Below are 16,471 nucleotides of genomic sequence, written 5' to 3' on the forward strand. Positions count from 1 at the left end.
AAACGTGTGGTTCCTGAAGAGGGGCAGCAGCCTTTTCAGTAGTTGCAGGGGCAACAGTCTAGATGATTGACTGTCTGGCCTTGCAACACTAACCAAAACGGCCTTGCTGTGCTGGAACTGCGAACGGCTGAAAGCAAGGGGAAACTACAGCCGTAATTTTTTCCGAGGGCATGCAGCTTTACTGTATGGATAAATGATGATGGTGTCCTCTTGGGTAAAATATTCCGGAGGTAAAATAGTCCCCCCATTTGGATCTCCGGGCGGGGACTACTCAAGAGGACGTCGTTATCAGGAGAAAGAAAAACTGGCATTCTACGGATTGGAGCGTACAATGTCAGATCCCTTAATCAGGCAGGTGGGTTAGAAAATTTAAAAAGGGAAATGGATAGGTTAAAGTTAGATATAGTGGGAATTAGTGAAGTTCGGTGCCAGGAGGAACAAGACTTTTGGTCAGGTGAATACATGGTTATAAATACAAAATCAAATAGGGGTAATGCACGAGTAGGTTTAATAATGAATAAAAAAATAGGACTGCGGGTAAGCTACTTCCAACACAGCATAGGGAACGCATTATTGTGGCCACGATAGACACGAAGCCCATGCCTACTACAGTAGTACAAGTTTATATGCCAACTAGCTCTGCAGATGATGAAGAAATTGATGAAATGTATGATGAGATAAAAGAAATTATTCAGGTAGTGAAGGGAGACGAAAATTTAGTAGTCATGGGTGACTGGAATTCGAGAGTAGGAAAAGGGAGAGAAAGAAACATAGTGGGTGAATGTGGATTGGGGGAGAGAAATGAAAGAGGAAGCCATCTGGTAGAATTTTGCACAGAGGATAACTCAATCATCGCTAACACTTGGTTCAAGAATCATGAAAGAAGGTTGTATACATGGAAGAATCCTGAAGATACTAGAAGGTATCAGATAGATTATATAATGGTAAGATAGCGATTTAGGAACCAGGTTTTAAATTGTCAGACATTTCCAGGGGCAGATGTGGACTCTGACCACAATCTATTGGTTATGAACTGTAAATTAAAACTGAAGAAACTGCAAAAAGGTGGAAATTTAAGGAGATGGGACCTGGACAAACTGAAAGAACCAGAGGTTGTACAGAGTTTCAGGGACAGCATAAGTGAACAATTGACAGGAATGGGGGAAAGAAATACAGTAGAAGAAGAATGGGTAGCTTTGAAGGATGAAGTAGTGAAGGCAGCAGAGGATCAAGTATGTAAAAAGACGAGGGCTAGTAGAAATCCTTGGGTAACAGAAGAAATATTGAATTTAATTGATGAAAGGAGAAAATATAAAAACGCAGTAAATGAAGCAGGCAAAAAGGAATACAAACGTCTCAAAAATGAGATCGACAGGAAGTGCAAAATGGCTAAGCAGGGATGACTAGAAGACAAATGTAAGGATGTAGAGGCTTATCTCACTAGGGGTAAGATAGATACTGCCTACAGGAAAATTAAAGAGACCTTTGGAGAAAAGAGAGCCACTTGTATGAATATCAACAGCTCAGATGGAAACCCTGTTCTAAGCAAAGAAGGGAAAGCAGAAAGGTGGAAGCAGTATATAGAGGGTCTATACAAGGGTGATGTACTTGAGGACAATATTATGGAAATGGAAGAGGATGTAGATGAAGATGAAATAGGAGATATGATACTGCGTGAACAGTTTGACAGAGCACTGAAAAACCTGAGTTGAAACAAGGCCCCAGGAGTAGACAACATTCCATTAGAACTAATGGCGGCCTTGGGAGAGCCAGTCCTGACAAAACTCTACCATCTGGTAAGCAAGATGAATGAGACAGTCGAAATACCCTCAGATTTCAAGAAGAATATAATAATTCCAATCCCAAAGAAATCAGGTGTTGACAGATGTGAAAATTACCGAACTATCAGTTTAATAAGTCACAGCTGCAAAATACTAACTCGAATTCTTTACAGACGAATGGAAAAACTGGTAGAAGCCGACCGCGGGGAACATCAGTTTGGATTCCATAGAAATGTTGGAGCATGTGAGGCAATACTGACCTTACGACTTATCTTAGAAGAAAGATTAAGGAAAGGCAAACCTACGTTTCTAGTATTTGTAGACATAGAGAAAGCTTTTGACAATGTTGACTGGAATACTCTCTTTCAAATTCTAAAGGTGGCAGGGGTAAAATACAGGGAGCGAAAGGCTATTTACAATTTGTACAGAAACCAGATGGCAGTTATAAGAATCGAGGGACATGAAAGGGAAGCAGTGGTTGGGAAGGGAGTGAGACAGGGTTGTAGCCTCTCCCCGATGTTATTCAATCTGTATATTGAGCAAGCAGTAAAGGAAACAAAAGAAAAATTCGGAGTAGGTATTAAAATCCCTCGAGACGAAATAAAAACTTTGAGGTTCGCCGATGACATTGTAATTCTGTCGGAGACAGCAAAGGACTTGGTAGAGCAGTTGAACGAAATGGACAGTGTCTTGAAACAAGGATACAAGATGAACATCAACAAAAGCAAAACTAAGATAATGGAATGTAGTCGAATTAAGTCAGGTGATGCTGAGGGAATTATATTAGGAAATGAGACAATTCTACCAATTAACCGAAGATGACTATCCGCCTTCCCCACAACTGCCATTACATGCTAGTCCCACTTCATATTGCTCTGCAATGCTACGTCCAAATACTTAATCAACGTGACTGTGTCAAGCGCTACACTACTAATGGAGTATTCAAACATTACGGGATTCTTTTTCCTATACATCTGCATTAATTTACATTTATCTATATTTAGAGTTAGCTGCCATTCTTTACACCAATCATAAATCCTGTCCAAGTCATCTTGTATCCTCCTACAGTCACTCAACGACGACACCTTCCCGTACACCACAGCATCATCAGCAAACAGCCGCACATTGCTATCCACCCTATCCAAAAGATCATTTATGTAGACAGAAAACAACAGCGGACCTACCACACTTCCCTGGGGCACTCCAGATGATACCATCACCTCCGATGAACACTCACCATCGAGGACAACGTACTGGGTTCTATTACTTAAGAAGTCTTCGAGCCACTCACATATTTGTGAACCAATCCCATACGCTCGTACCTTAGTTAGGAGTCTGCAGTGGGGCACCGAGTCTAACGGTTTCCGGAAGTCAAGGAATATGGCATCCATCTGATACCCTTCATCCATGGTTCACAAGATATCATGTGAAAAAAGGACGAGTTGCATTTCGCAGAAGCGGTGCTTTCTAAAGCTGTGCTGATGCATGGACGGCAACTTCGCTGTCTCCAGGAAATTCATTATATTCGAACTGAGAATATGTTTGAGAATCGTGCAACAAAGGATATTGGTCTGTAATTTTGAGGATCCATCCTTCTACCCTTCTTATATACAGGTGTCACCTGCGCTTTTTTCCAGTCGCTCTGGACTTTACGTTGGGCAAGAGATTTGCGATAAATGCAAGCTAAGTAAGGAGCCAATGCAGTAGAGTACTCTCTGTAAAATCGAATTGGAATCCCATCAGGACCTGGCGATTTATTTTCAACCCATTTAGCTGCTTAACAACCCCAGGGATGTCTATCACTATGTCCTCCATACGGGAATCTGTACGAGACTCAAATGGCGGTATGTTTGTATGATCGTCCTGTGTGAAAGATTTCTCAAATGCTAAATTTAAAATTTCAGTTTTCGTTTTGCTGTCTTCCACTGCCAGGCCAGACTGATCAGTGAGTGACTGGATGGAAGCCTTCGACCCACTTACCGATTTTATGTAAGACCAGAATTTCCTTGGGTTTTCAGCATGATCTTTTGCTAAGGTATGACGGTGCTAGTGGTTGTACGCTTCGTGCAGCGCTCTTTTTACAGCAGCACGAATCTCTACTAACTTTTGCCTGTCCTCATTCTCCTGATCTTTCTTGTACAGCGAGTGCAACTGTCTTTGCTTCCTGAGCATTCTTCGAATTGCGCTGTTAAACCACGGTGGGTCTTTTCCGTCCATAACCCACTTATTTGGCACATACTTGTCCAATGCGTGATTTACAATGTGTTTAAAATTTGCCGATAATCCTTCCACATCCATCGTACCTGAAGTAAATGAAGTCGATTCATTTACTAAGTGGGATGCTAACAACTGCTTATCTGCTCTTTCTAGTAAGAATACTCTCCTAGCCTTCTTGACAGACTTTTTAACTTTCGTAACCGTAGTAGTAATGACAACATCATGATCACTAATCCCTGTCTCAACACTGACCCCCTCGATGATGTCTGGTCTGTTCGTGGCTACCAGATCTAAAATATTTCCATTACGCATTGGCTGTCGATTTAGCTGCTAGACAGTTTTTGGATAATGTGTTCAAAAGTAATTCACACGACGGCTTGTCTGTACCACCTGTAATGAATCCGTAGACATCCCAGTCTATACTAGGTAGGTTGAAGTCGCCTCCAACTAATATAGCATGATCCGGGTACTTCTGCGATACAGAATGTAGACTCCCTTTGAATCATTCTAGAACTGTCACAGTGGAACCTGGCGGCTGGTAATAACACCCAACAATTAACTTTATTTCTCCTAGCCCTGTTAAACGTGTCCAGATAACTTCACAATCACACTCTACTTTGACCTCCGTGGACACAATATTTTTGTCAACTGCAATGAAGACACCATCTCCCACGGTGTCCAATCCGTCTTTCCGATACATGTTCCAACCCTCACTAAATATTTCAGAACTTCCTATCTCAGTTCAGCCAGGTCTCAGTCCCGAGAATAATTTGCACGTCACACGCTTCCTGGAGGGCAGTAAATTCAGAAACTTTATTCCGAACACTCTGAAAAATTACTGCTAATATCTTGATAGCTGAAGTGTCTTTACACTCAGCGCGTTCCGATTTCCTTGCTTGCATGTCGAATGGTGAGTGTTCATCAGGACACCTTGCACTAATGCCTAGCCTAAAAAAAAACCCATGTGGTTGTGAGTTGACGAAGCAAAACCAAGTTCATATTAGTTTGAAACCTGGTTGTGGTGACAGACTGATATGTATCTATGGCCAAAGTCTAGTTTATGTTGGAAAGTAACAGATAGCTTGTTAGCTTGCAAAGCCGACAAATGTGAAACTTAGAAAAAAATACCTGGTTGCAGTGACAAACTGATCTGTAGCAGTTTGAAAAAAATCACCACTGATATCACTTTATAGTCACCATATTATTTGTTGTGTTTACCGGTATCACATGTTACCTATATCACAGGTCAAAGCCGACAATTCATGCTGAGTATTCCTCTTTATATGGCTATTCCTGGAAAAAACTGTTACCACAATCTTTATGTTATATTCACATTCATTGAATTTGCAAACACCCAGCCAAATTTTCATGTGCAAAACTAACCCAGACCTTGGCTTAAACTACACATCAGTCTATCACAACAAAAAAAGACTTAAGGAGGGGCAGGGGCACACAATCACACACTGACCTAGCTTTGTTGACAGAGACATACACATATACAAGATTGGATCACAAGTTCATGAAACAAGGACAATCCTGAATTACCCTTAAAGGGTCCCATAACAGCTGGTTGAATCATAAACAACAAATTACCACACATAATAAACAGAGTGAAGAGGAAAAATAATGCTCAGAAATAAACATAAAAATACATAGTCTACCTAACACCAGAATCTTTAGAAACTAATTACTGGAGAAGGGAATTAAAAAAAAATTAAACACTTGCATACCGTACTTCATTTATATGTTTTCCTCCTGGAATGTTTCTGATACTGAACATTCTGTTTGTTTCAAATGCTTTCACGCAGACAGCTGAAGAAAAGATTACAAAGGAAGGTTTGTTGTAATGTCAGTAGTGATATGCTCTACAAACGCGTTTTTCCTGGTAAATATTATTAGTAGTAACCGTATTATGTCTGTTGGAGGTTTGCTTGTTTATATACTATGACATGTACAGTACATTGTAAAACTGTCAGTAACAAATAACTATTACTACTGATTTCTCAAACAGGGCAGCAAACTGTGATATGTAACTATTTCAGTTAACTGTATCAAGTCTCTGCCGGTAAACAAAACTCAAGTTTGGGACAGGAAATCCACAATTTTAATATTACAGATTGATTAGATCGAGCATCTTCAAAATGCAAACAAAGGTGCTGTGCTCTGCTCACTTGTACAAAGTACCCTTACAAAATCCCTAAGTAGAATTTGTGCCATCAGCAAATGGTACTGGTGCAACTACAATTACTGACAGCACAAGTTATAATGAAAACTGTAGGAATAGTAACCTCGCCTCCGTGGCCATCGAATACTGCGTACAGCGACACTCCAGTCTTATTAATATCTTCATTCACAACAAAACGGTCTTCCATTCGTGGTCTCCGACCTTGAACTGCATATGCCGCTATATTTCCTTCGCGCAGTTCCCAGCTCAATTTTTCTCCTCCAGTTACTGGTCCACTGACCAAATACTGTAACTTCTGCACTTGTGCAGCTGAGCGACCTAATGCAGTATACTGTAATCTACCGAGCAGAGAACGACTCCATACATCAAGTGCTTGTACATAAATTAAGATTAAAAATAGAATGGCACTAAACAACAACACTTCTGGTTTCAAGACATATATTCGTAAGAAACGCCACATGCAGCTTATAGAATTTGTGTTCAAGGGAACGCCAACAGCAAACCGCGATATCAGTTTCATATGCGATATGTATGTTTGGTACAGCACACGATCCTCCAACTCGTCCTCCATATCTCACAACACAGATGTGCAAACAAAAACACTATGATGCTTGTGAAGGGCGATATCGCACACAGCAAATCAGAGACCTCTGCTCAAAGCTAAGTACCTGCGAAGTCGAATACAGTGTTCGTTCATAACCATCGTATGTATCTATGCATGAGCTCTAAAAACAGATCTGAAGAAAGAACATGTGCTGTAAATTTATTCCAACAGTTAAAAATATGGTTCACAAATTTTTAGACGTAAATGCAGTTATTCCCTTTCTGCATCGAAGTAGCAGAATGGAACCTGATAAATCATAACCATTCAGGAATTGCAGACAAAATAAATCTTCATTAGCTGTTGTGATCGAAACGATCATCGCCAAGCAACACACAATTGTTTAAGCAACTTATACAGTAAAATATCTCACTACAGTTTACTAAGATTGCTCACTTGGATACATGAATTTTATAACTGACTACAGTGACGCATTATGAACGTGTATAATTTTATTTTTTGTTGTGGTCACAGTAAAAATGGTGCAATATAAGCTGCCATAACGAATTTACATTGCTCGATGATGATCATTTCGATCGAAATTAATAGAAAATAAAGATTTGTTTTATCAGTACCTCCTAGTGGGGCATAAATGATAGGTAATCTAAGGAAAAGTAACCTCTGGTATACATCACATCGCGATTTGCAGGTACAGATGTAATAAACCTCTTTAACGTCAGAGTAACATTGAAGGCTAATGAGAGCTACTGAAAATTAAGAGAAATGATTTGTCAGAATATGTATTTGCTTGTATTTAATTATTCACACTTTTATAGGGTGAACTTCTAAACTTCAGACTATCAACATAAAAAAACTATACCTGTAAATTTGGAGTCTATAATATGTGAAGATAAAAAGCAATGTGAACTTCACACACCAAAATATCAGAGGATTAAAAAATAAAATCAATAAGTGTCTTATTTGTTTAGACGAATTGCAGCCCATAAAACACGTACATCCAATATGTATTTCTGAACACCATTTGTCTAATGAAATAACAATGCTAAACCTGTATGGATATGCCTTAGCATCCAGCAATTGCTGGCTAGCTACACTGAAAGGAGAAAAAAAAGAAAGAATAAGGTTTAACGTCCCATTGACAGTGATGTCATTGGAGATGGAGGTTGTTTCAGGTATGGGGAAGGAAATCGATTGGGCCCTTTCAAAAGAACTATCCCGGCATTTGCCTGGAACGATTTAAGGAAATCGTGCAGGGTGGCTGGACATGTATTTGCATGACGACTTCCCGAATATGGTAAAAAGGAGGAGGTATCACTTACATGTGGAAGAGGTACTTAGCACTAACCATTCAGATTTTGGGTCAAGTGTGGGGTAAATACTCATAACTTGTACAAAGCCAACTATCGCAAACAATTTAACAAGGCGTGGTTGACTGTCCTTAAAAAGATGAATTGCGGCAAGGAAAAAGAATATGGATATGCCAGTGCTGAAATTTGGAACAAGGAACGCATACACTCCAATAGATAGAAGCTATGAATAGCATTGAGGAAGGGACACTAAGGTATGGAATGAGAGTTGATGCACTTCAAGAAATCAGGTAGAAGGGAAGTGGTGATTTTCCTAAGCAGAAATTCTTCCTTATTTAAGAAAAGATTAAAGTAAGGGGGAGCATGAAGTTGGGTTTATAGTCTCCAAGGGTACACATAGATCTGCTATTGCTTTCACTTCGGATAATGAGTGAATATGTACTGTGCTTAGCTAAGGCAAATTTCACACTGTGACCTCTGTGAATGTATAAGCACCAACAGAAGAAACAGATAAAAATATGGTAGATTCTTTCCCTGATAAGGTATGGAAGTTTGGGATAGTATACTTAGCTATAACTCCAAAATAGTCCTCGGTGACTATAATGCCAAACTGGGCAAGGACGAGATTTTCAGAAGTGTGTTTGGTAAGTAAAGTCTCCATGATAAAACTAGTAAAAATACTATGATAATTCACTAAATTTGACTCCACATGTAACTGCTATGTACAACGACTGCATATTATTATAAGGAAGTATAGAAATACTGCAATCAGTCGCAATCCCAATTTTTTTTAAATTATCCTTCCATATCCAGATTTCAGCTATAAATGGCCGTCTTCCATGCATTTAAGTGAATTACAGTTCAAAAATCTCCCAGCAGTGCATGTCATCATACAACTTCATTGGTCTATAGGCAGGAGGAAACACCTGCCTGTACACCAATAAAGTGGTGTGATGATTTGTGCTGCTGGGAGTTGGTTGGTTTACAACTCACTCGAATGCACTAAATAAGGCTATTTATAACAGAAATCTGGGTATGAAGATCGCTCAGTTCGCTTCTGTGGCCGTGTTAAGAGCTTCAAGTACATGTTCCCCAAGAAAAAATATTTACAAAGGAAATGGAAAATACCAATAACAAATGCAAAAAGCCAAATAGACTATATTTTTAGTGTGAAAGAGGTGGAAATCTGAGGGGCTAATTTCGATACTGACCATTAACTAGTAGGAGCTAAAATGAGACAGAAAATTGCTACAGCTTCCAAAGTAAATAGTACCAGAGTAAAGAAATGGAATACAGAACAACTGGAAGATATGTCTACTCTTCAAGAGTATCAGAACAGACTGAGACAGAAAAAATAAACGAAAGAGTCTGGAGACCACACAGCATTGCCAGGGAGAGCGAGCATCTGGAGCGTGAATAGTAGGTGGTGGCAGCAACTTCTTTTGGGAGCAACCAGGCTGCAGCGAGGTTGCTCCTTGATACTCCCGCATACTGGAGCCTTCGCCATCGCCAGCCTAGGGGGTGAGAGATCGTTGCTTTCACTGAACCACCCAAGGACGCGAGATGGTATGCTTTGGTTCGGGAGCAGGCACTGCAGTAGCCGCCGCCACCTCCCACGTGGCAACAAGTAGCGCTTTGCACGGTGGTGCACGCTACTCTGGTGTGTGCTTGACACCTGCCCCCACAACCACTGCTCTAGGTGCACATGCCACAGCAAGCTCTTGTCACAGTGGTGTTATGGTCACCTCTGTAACATACGAATAAAGGGAAAAAATTAAACACAATGCTCAAGATTTTTTAAAAATATATGATGTAAACAATGACATTTAAGTAAATCACCATTCCTGAATAATAATTACGTGCTTAAACGGTGACGGTCTCAACCTTTATCAGTGAGTATATACAAGGTATCATTCCTACGATCAGCAGATGCATTTTCTCTGGTGTTTCAGCAGGTATTTGCAGCTTCGTTTTTGTACTACGTAGCTGCAATTAGCCCCAAAAAATAGCGGTTTTAAGTCTTTGTTGCGTCTCCCAGAGTAGATGGAAGACATATGTTTGTTTCTTGCCCATTCAATAGAGGAGTCCCACATTAGTGTATTTGTTTTAGCGCCAATCATGCTGTGTTACTGAGTCGCTGCTGGATTGCTATTTTTCATGGAGGTATACCTCCATGCTATTTTTCCTAGTGTTTTACTGTCCTTGTTGGTACTGATCGATAAAACAAATATCGAACTAGACTAATTTGTAAGCGCTCTATCCAATGGGCAATCGAATGGGCATGCAATTCCGATTTAAGAGTAATTTTGATTGTAATCAGAAACAAACCAACACTTTCTGTTGATAAATGAAAGACATGATGAGCAGTAGTTATTTGGGCTTACTTATCTACATAAAAAACTAAATTCTAAATATATGCTGTAAAAACCAGAGAAAATGCGCCTGACGATTCTATGGAGAGAAGTCCAGTGTATTGACGTATAATAGTAAATATAAAGAGAGACTCTAAGAAGCCCCTGCAGGCAGCTCTGTTAGAAACAGCATGTATTAATATCCTTTCTCGTTTTTTAAGTTCAGCTATTTTTTTAAGTTTAACAATCTTTTGAACTTCTGCAGATTTTCCCTGGAAGATTGTAACACAGTATACCATAGAATGGAAATATTCAAAATATGACAACAGAATTGTTTCTTTGTCTCTGTGTTGAGCTTCTTTGCAAATTAGTCCATTTTCTCTGTCCATCTTAACTGACTGTCCATCTGGATAGGTAGGAATTTTGCATATGTGATCTCATTAATTTTCTGATTGTTGATGTCATTCCAGGAACATAAATTTGTTTGTTTGTAATATAACACTGGATAATATTATTTATAGATTCTTCCATTACTTCTTGGTAGGACAGTTCCATATTTAGTTTTGAGTAATAAGTAAACTTTTTTTGTTCTACCGATTTTTATTTATTTCTGGTTTTGGCTTGTTGTCTTATTGGGCCATGTTCGTAGGCTGGATACAGGAAGAACAACTAAAAAGGTTTTTGTATGGTCGCCAACTGAAAGAAAGCAGAGAAGAGCACTAAAGCCATGAGTAGACAGATTGGAAGAAGATAGAAAACCTCCTAGAGTCAGATGGTGGTGGAAGATCGAGCTGGAGAGTGCAGAATGGAGGAAACTTGTTGAAGAGGCTAAGAGCTATGCATTGTTGTAAGACCATGAAAAGAAGAAGACTAAGTTTAGTTAATTTTTGTCTATAAATAATATTTTACACTGATATTAAAAGTGTCTTGTAGCAAGTTTTATACAGACTAAACAAAATGCCTTATAAATTTACCACTAACACCGAAAAACAGTTTTTCAGTAATAATAATGATAACAGATGGTAAGTAACAACCAAATATTGTAAATATCGCAAAAACACAGAAAATCTTTTTTTTTTAGTAGCACATAATAAAGATAACGACTACAAGCCCACATTTCTTTACAAGAAAACTTACTGGCATAAAGAAAATTGATGAAGTTATTCATGTACACTACTCTCCAGAAAAATCATAGTCATTTAGACAAACTGAAAAATGTTTTTCAAGACACTGTTTTCCACTTAGTCAATACATTATCTTCTTTTGTATTTTCAGCGGTATACTTGGTCTTCCTTTTTTTCCTGCTTCAGAAAATTGGTTTCTGCAAACAGAGTTCCACAGAGCTCGATCCTTGGGCCACTGATTTTCTCGATCTACAATAAAGATCTACGAATTACAGTTAATAACAGAGCAAAAATATTGATGTTTGTTGATGATACAAGTAATCTGCTTAAAGGGCCCAACCCCATAACACAATATGCACGCCGATAGTCACTAATCAAGTGTACAAATTGTCCTCAGCAATTAGCCTAACACTAAATTTTTCAAAAACTGGTATTTTACAAGCATACTGAGCCAAAGTTTTGCAGATGTTGAAAACTGAAACTTGATGCTGATAGATTATCAAAGTTATTATTTTCCTTCCCAGAGAAACTCATGTACATAGTCTTCGTTTCGCTGATAGAAAGGCCTCTATGTTGTGTGGCGTCATTCAGCTCATTAATTTTTCTCATCAGTGAAACTCTTCTTCTAGTAATAATTCCTACATCATCAGCATATGCACATATCTAGGTTGACTCTGTGCCTATGTAACCAGATATTTGAAGCTTTCGAATGGCTGCTTCAAGAGTCAGATTGGAAAGCATTGAAGAGAGGAAGGGGCGTCCCCTTGTCTGACTCCTTTACCAATGATAAACCTTTTACTCAATTCTCCGTCCACCTGCACCGCAGCCTTGGAACCAGCCAATGTTGCTTGAGTGAGAGAAACATATTTAGATGGTACGCCAAGGATAGCAAATCATTTAGCATTTCTGACCTATGAAGACTGTTGAAGTGCTTCTAGAAGCCTACATAGTGGTTATCAAGCTCAATATTTTACTCAATGTACCTTGTCATTTATTTGCCTTGGCACAAATATCTGATCTATTATTGACCTACTTAAGCTGAAACCCACACTAACTTCCTCCCACAATCTCTTCTGCATGTGGAGCTAGCCTGTGGTAGGTAATACTAGAGAGAATCTTATAAGTTACATTCAGTAACGTAATTACTTGGTAATTCGAATAACGTTTCTGTCTCCTTTCTTACAGATTGGTTAAATTTCATGTAAGATTCGTTCTTCCAACATTCTTTTCTGATTTTGTAGCAACTTTCTTTTGAAGACATGTATATCTTTTTCAACAGTTCTGCATTTATTCTATCAGTTTCTTGTGCTTTGTAACTTTTTAGACGTTGCACTACCTACCGTACTTTCTCTATCGTGGGTTCTTCTGTCTCTTGATCTACTGTATAATAGTGTGGCTGCTCACTCCTGGTTGGATAGTCCTCCAGAATTCTCTATCTTAGTCTTGTTTGTCTGTCAGCAGATTTCCCTCTTTATACTTACAAGCTGTTATTTTTTGTTTATATTCTTGGGTTCCTTTTTTACTTTTCTTATAAAATATTCTGCTCTTATTCTTTTGGTATTCTTCTATCTTTCTCCTTATGACTTCCCTTTTGTTCCTACATGCCACTGCTGTCTCTGCTCTCTTTTCATTATGTAATGCATGATTTTATCTCGTATTTCACTGTAAGCTCTTCAGTGTTGCTTCCTTTTTCTGTTCCAGTGCTTGTCTACATCCATCATCATATCAGTCTTCGCTTCTAAGTCTCCCTGTTTCGCCTATTATTTCATATGTTGTTGCCAAAATGACATTTCAGTAGAGTTCCATTTTAAAAGACGTCTGATGGATTGTGAATCCAAGGTACCGGTATGTGTTGTTTGTTGTTATGCCTACACAAGAAAACAAGTTCATTAAAGTCAAGAATGCTCACTACCAGGAACGATGTTCATTTGTTGTATATGCAGATGTCGAATGTCTCCTTGCCCCTATCACCTGCTGTGAATGGAACCCCTTAGCCCCACACACCACCTTCATGCAAAAACATGTACAATATGCAGTGGTGTACCAAACTGCATATTCACATGATTCAAGTTTTAACCACTATGAATCTTATGGCAGGGATAATTCTGGACCGGTCGGAGTGGCCGAGCGGTTCTAGACGCTACAGTCTGGAACTGCGCGACTGCTATGGTCGCAGGTTCGAATCCTGCCTCAGGCATGGATGGGCATGATGTCCTTAGGTTAGTTAGGTTTAAGTAGTTCTAAGTTCTAGGGGACTGATGACCTCAGAAGTTAAGACCCATGTGCTCAGAGCCATTTGAACCATTTTTTGGATAATCCTGTGGTTTGGTTGCTCACTGAGATTGAGAAACTCTAATGGATGTTGACAGGCTTTACAGCACCAACATCCCCATGAGCAAATCAGGGGAGGATAAAAAATTATACAATCATGCGGTTAACTGTCATAGCTGTGGGCTGCTGTTAGACAGAAAAAGCTGAAACTTCACGTAGCGATCATTGTCAACTTACGGGGAAGTTCTACGGTGCAGCTCACAAGGCATGCCATTGGAAGTATCACTTACCACAACATATACCCATTTTCTTCCTAATTTAAGTGGGTATGATGCTCACTTTCTAGATGAGCAATTGGTTAATTTCGGTTTGGAGAAAAATCAGGTCAGTGTCCTGCCTGAGAGCGTTGAGAAGTATATTTCATTCTCCAAATGAATGACACCAAAAATTATGCTCCACTTCCTTGACACACTACGTTTTATGCAGTCGCCACTCCAGAAACTCGTTGAAGCTCGATCTTGGGAGGATATGCATATAATCCAGTCTGCTCAACCATACAAGAAAAAGTTTTAGCTTGTGACTAGGAAAGAAGTTTTCCCTTATGAATATCTGGGTAGTAAGGCAATACTAGACTAAACCAGACTGGCCAACATATCTGCATTTACCAGTACTCTCACAGGCGATGCCATAACTAGTGCAGATTATGAGCATGCCGTAAATGTCTGGCGGGAATTCAACATTCCAAATTTGGGTGAATATGCAATACTATACACGGACAGCGACATGCGCCTGCTTGCGGATGTTTTTTAGAAGTTCCAGAATGTATGTGTGACCACGTACTCTTTGGATCCTGACACCTGGATTGTCCTGGGATGCAATGCTCAAAAAAACAAGGTGCAGCATCGAACTTTTAACTGATACGAGTATGCTTCTTTTCTTTGAGTGTGGGATCCGTGAAGCACTTTGGCAGGGTCGCCATAGACATACCAAGGCAAATAATCCACATATGGATGCAGGGTTCAACGCATCCCTCAAGTTATATTCTATATTTGGATGTGAATAACTTATACTGCCAGACCATGGTGCAGCCAGTGCCGGTTGGTGGGTTTCAGTGGGTGCCCAAAAACGAATTAGAGGGATCATGTGGAAAAATATTGGGTCTGGCGGCTGTTTCTGATGTAGGGTATGTGGTGGAGGTAAATCTCATATATTCTGTTAGTTTGCATGAAATGACAAGCGACTTGCTGCTATGTCCAGAGCAACAAGTTCTATGAGGAAACAGTGTCTCTAAACTGATGACCACTGTTGGACACAAGCAGAGGTATGTAATTCATTATCACAGGCTATCTCCTTCAAACTGTCCTCCTAGTTGAAGGAGTATATTGAATTAAATACCGCAAAGAGGGAGGTCGCATCTAGTGATTTAGAAAAAGAATTTTACAAATTAATGAATAATTCCATTTTCGGTAAAACGGTGCAGAATGTAAGAAATGAACGCGATATTTTGATCAGGACCGAATGGGATGGGCTGTGGGACGTAAAAAAGTGCATCACCAAGTCAAATTTTAAGTGGGTCACAATTTTCAATGAGAACTTTAGTTGCTGTAGAGATGTGGAAGGTTTCAGTAGAGTTTATGAAACCAATATGTTTGTGTATGTGTATACCGGACATCTCCAAACTCCATATGTACCGCTTCCACTATGAGTTTGCTAAAACTTATTTCATGGAACCAAAGTTACTTCATATGGGTACAGATAGCTTCATCTATTGGATGAAGAACTACAATCCATATAAAGTAATGTTAATGAATTCGACACATTGGGATACCCAGCCAATAATCCTTTTGGTATTGTTCCTCAGAACAGGAAGGTTATTGACTTAATGAAAGATGAGGCGGATGGATTGCCAATTGTGGAGTTTGTGGGTCTAAGATCCAAAATGTATGCATATTGTGCAGTAGATGGAGCCACCCAGAGGCAAGCTAAGGGTGTGTGACATGTAGCATTACATGTCCTCATGGTCGAAGGCTACTTACAGTGCCTGTTTGGTGGCGTCCGCAATGCTCTGCATTTAGTAAAGCAAACTAGTATTCGATCACAAGGTCACAAGGTGTATTCTGTGCTGCAATCTAAAGTCGGATTGTCACCTCATGACGATAAAACAGCCATTTGTGATGATGGGATCGAAACCCTCCTGTACTCACACTATTTACCTTGAAGCTCGAGAAGGGGGGGGGGAATCCGACAGTGTGAAAGTGAGTGAGAGCTTGTACCTAGTAGTATGGCTCTTTTATCATAGTTTAAATACTGTATGTGTGATGTATGGTGCACCTGCATGTGTGAGTGCTTAAGTGTGTCCATGAGTATGCTTGTGAGTGCGTTTGGTGGGGATGTCTGTGTAAAATGCCAGTGTGTAAATATATTCTTTTTTTCTAAATAGATACCATAATATCTAGGCATATATAAGTAGTATGTGCTGGGAAAAAATTATAAAAAAGTTATTAAAAAATTAAAAACGTGCAATGTATTTATGAAAAAGATTTAAAAATTGAACCAAAATCATCATAAAAAAATTAAGGAAAAACTAGTTTACCATATTTCTCGCTTTTGCACTTCATGTGCATGTGTGATGGTGTGAGAGCATGTATAAATAGATTAGTTTTTAAATTTCAC

General features: G+C 39.3%; 1 protein-coding gene across 1 annotated transcript in view; it reads right to left on the minus strand.

The window, feature by feature from the left end:
* LOC124785520 (protein phosphatase 1L) overlaps positions 1-6,829 on the minus strand; it is an 86,660-nt gene extending 79,831 nt beyond the window's left edge. The window contains exon 1 of the mRNA XM_047254188.1: positions 6,287-6,829. Within this exon, the coding sequence (XP_047110144.1) occupies positions 6,287-6,754 (468 nt within the window). The 5' untranslated portion in view covers positions 6,755-6,829. The remainder of the gene's footprint in view (positions 1-6,286) is intronic.
* Between the last annotated feature and the right edge of the window lie 9,642 nt (positions 6,830-16,471).

Source organism: Schistocerca piceifrons, chromosome 1 (genome assembly GCF_021461385.2).
Source record: "Schistocerca piceifrons isolate TAMUIC-IGC-003096 chromosome 1, iqSchPice1.1, whole genome shotgun sequence".
In the NCBI taxonomy this organism is placed as follows: Eukaryota; Metazoa; Arthropoda; class Insecta; order Orthoptera; family Acrididae; genus Schistocerca; species Schistocerca piceifrons.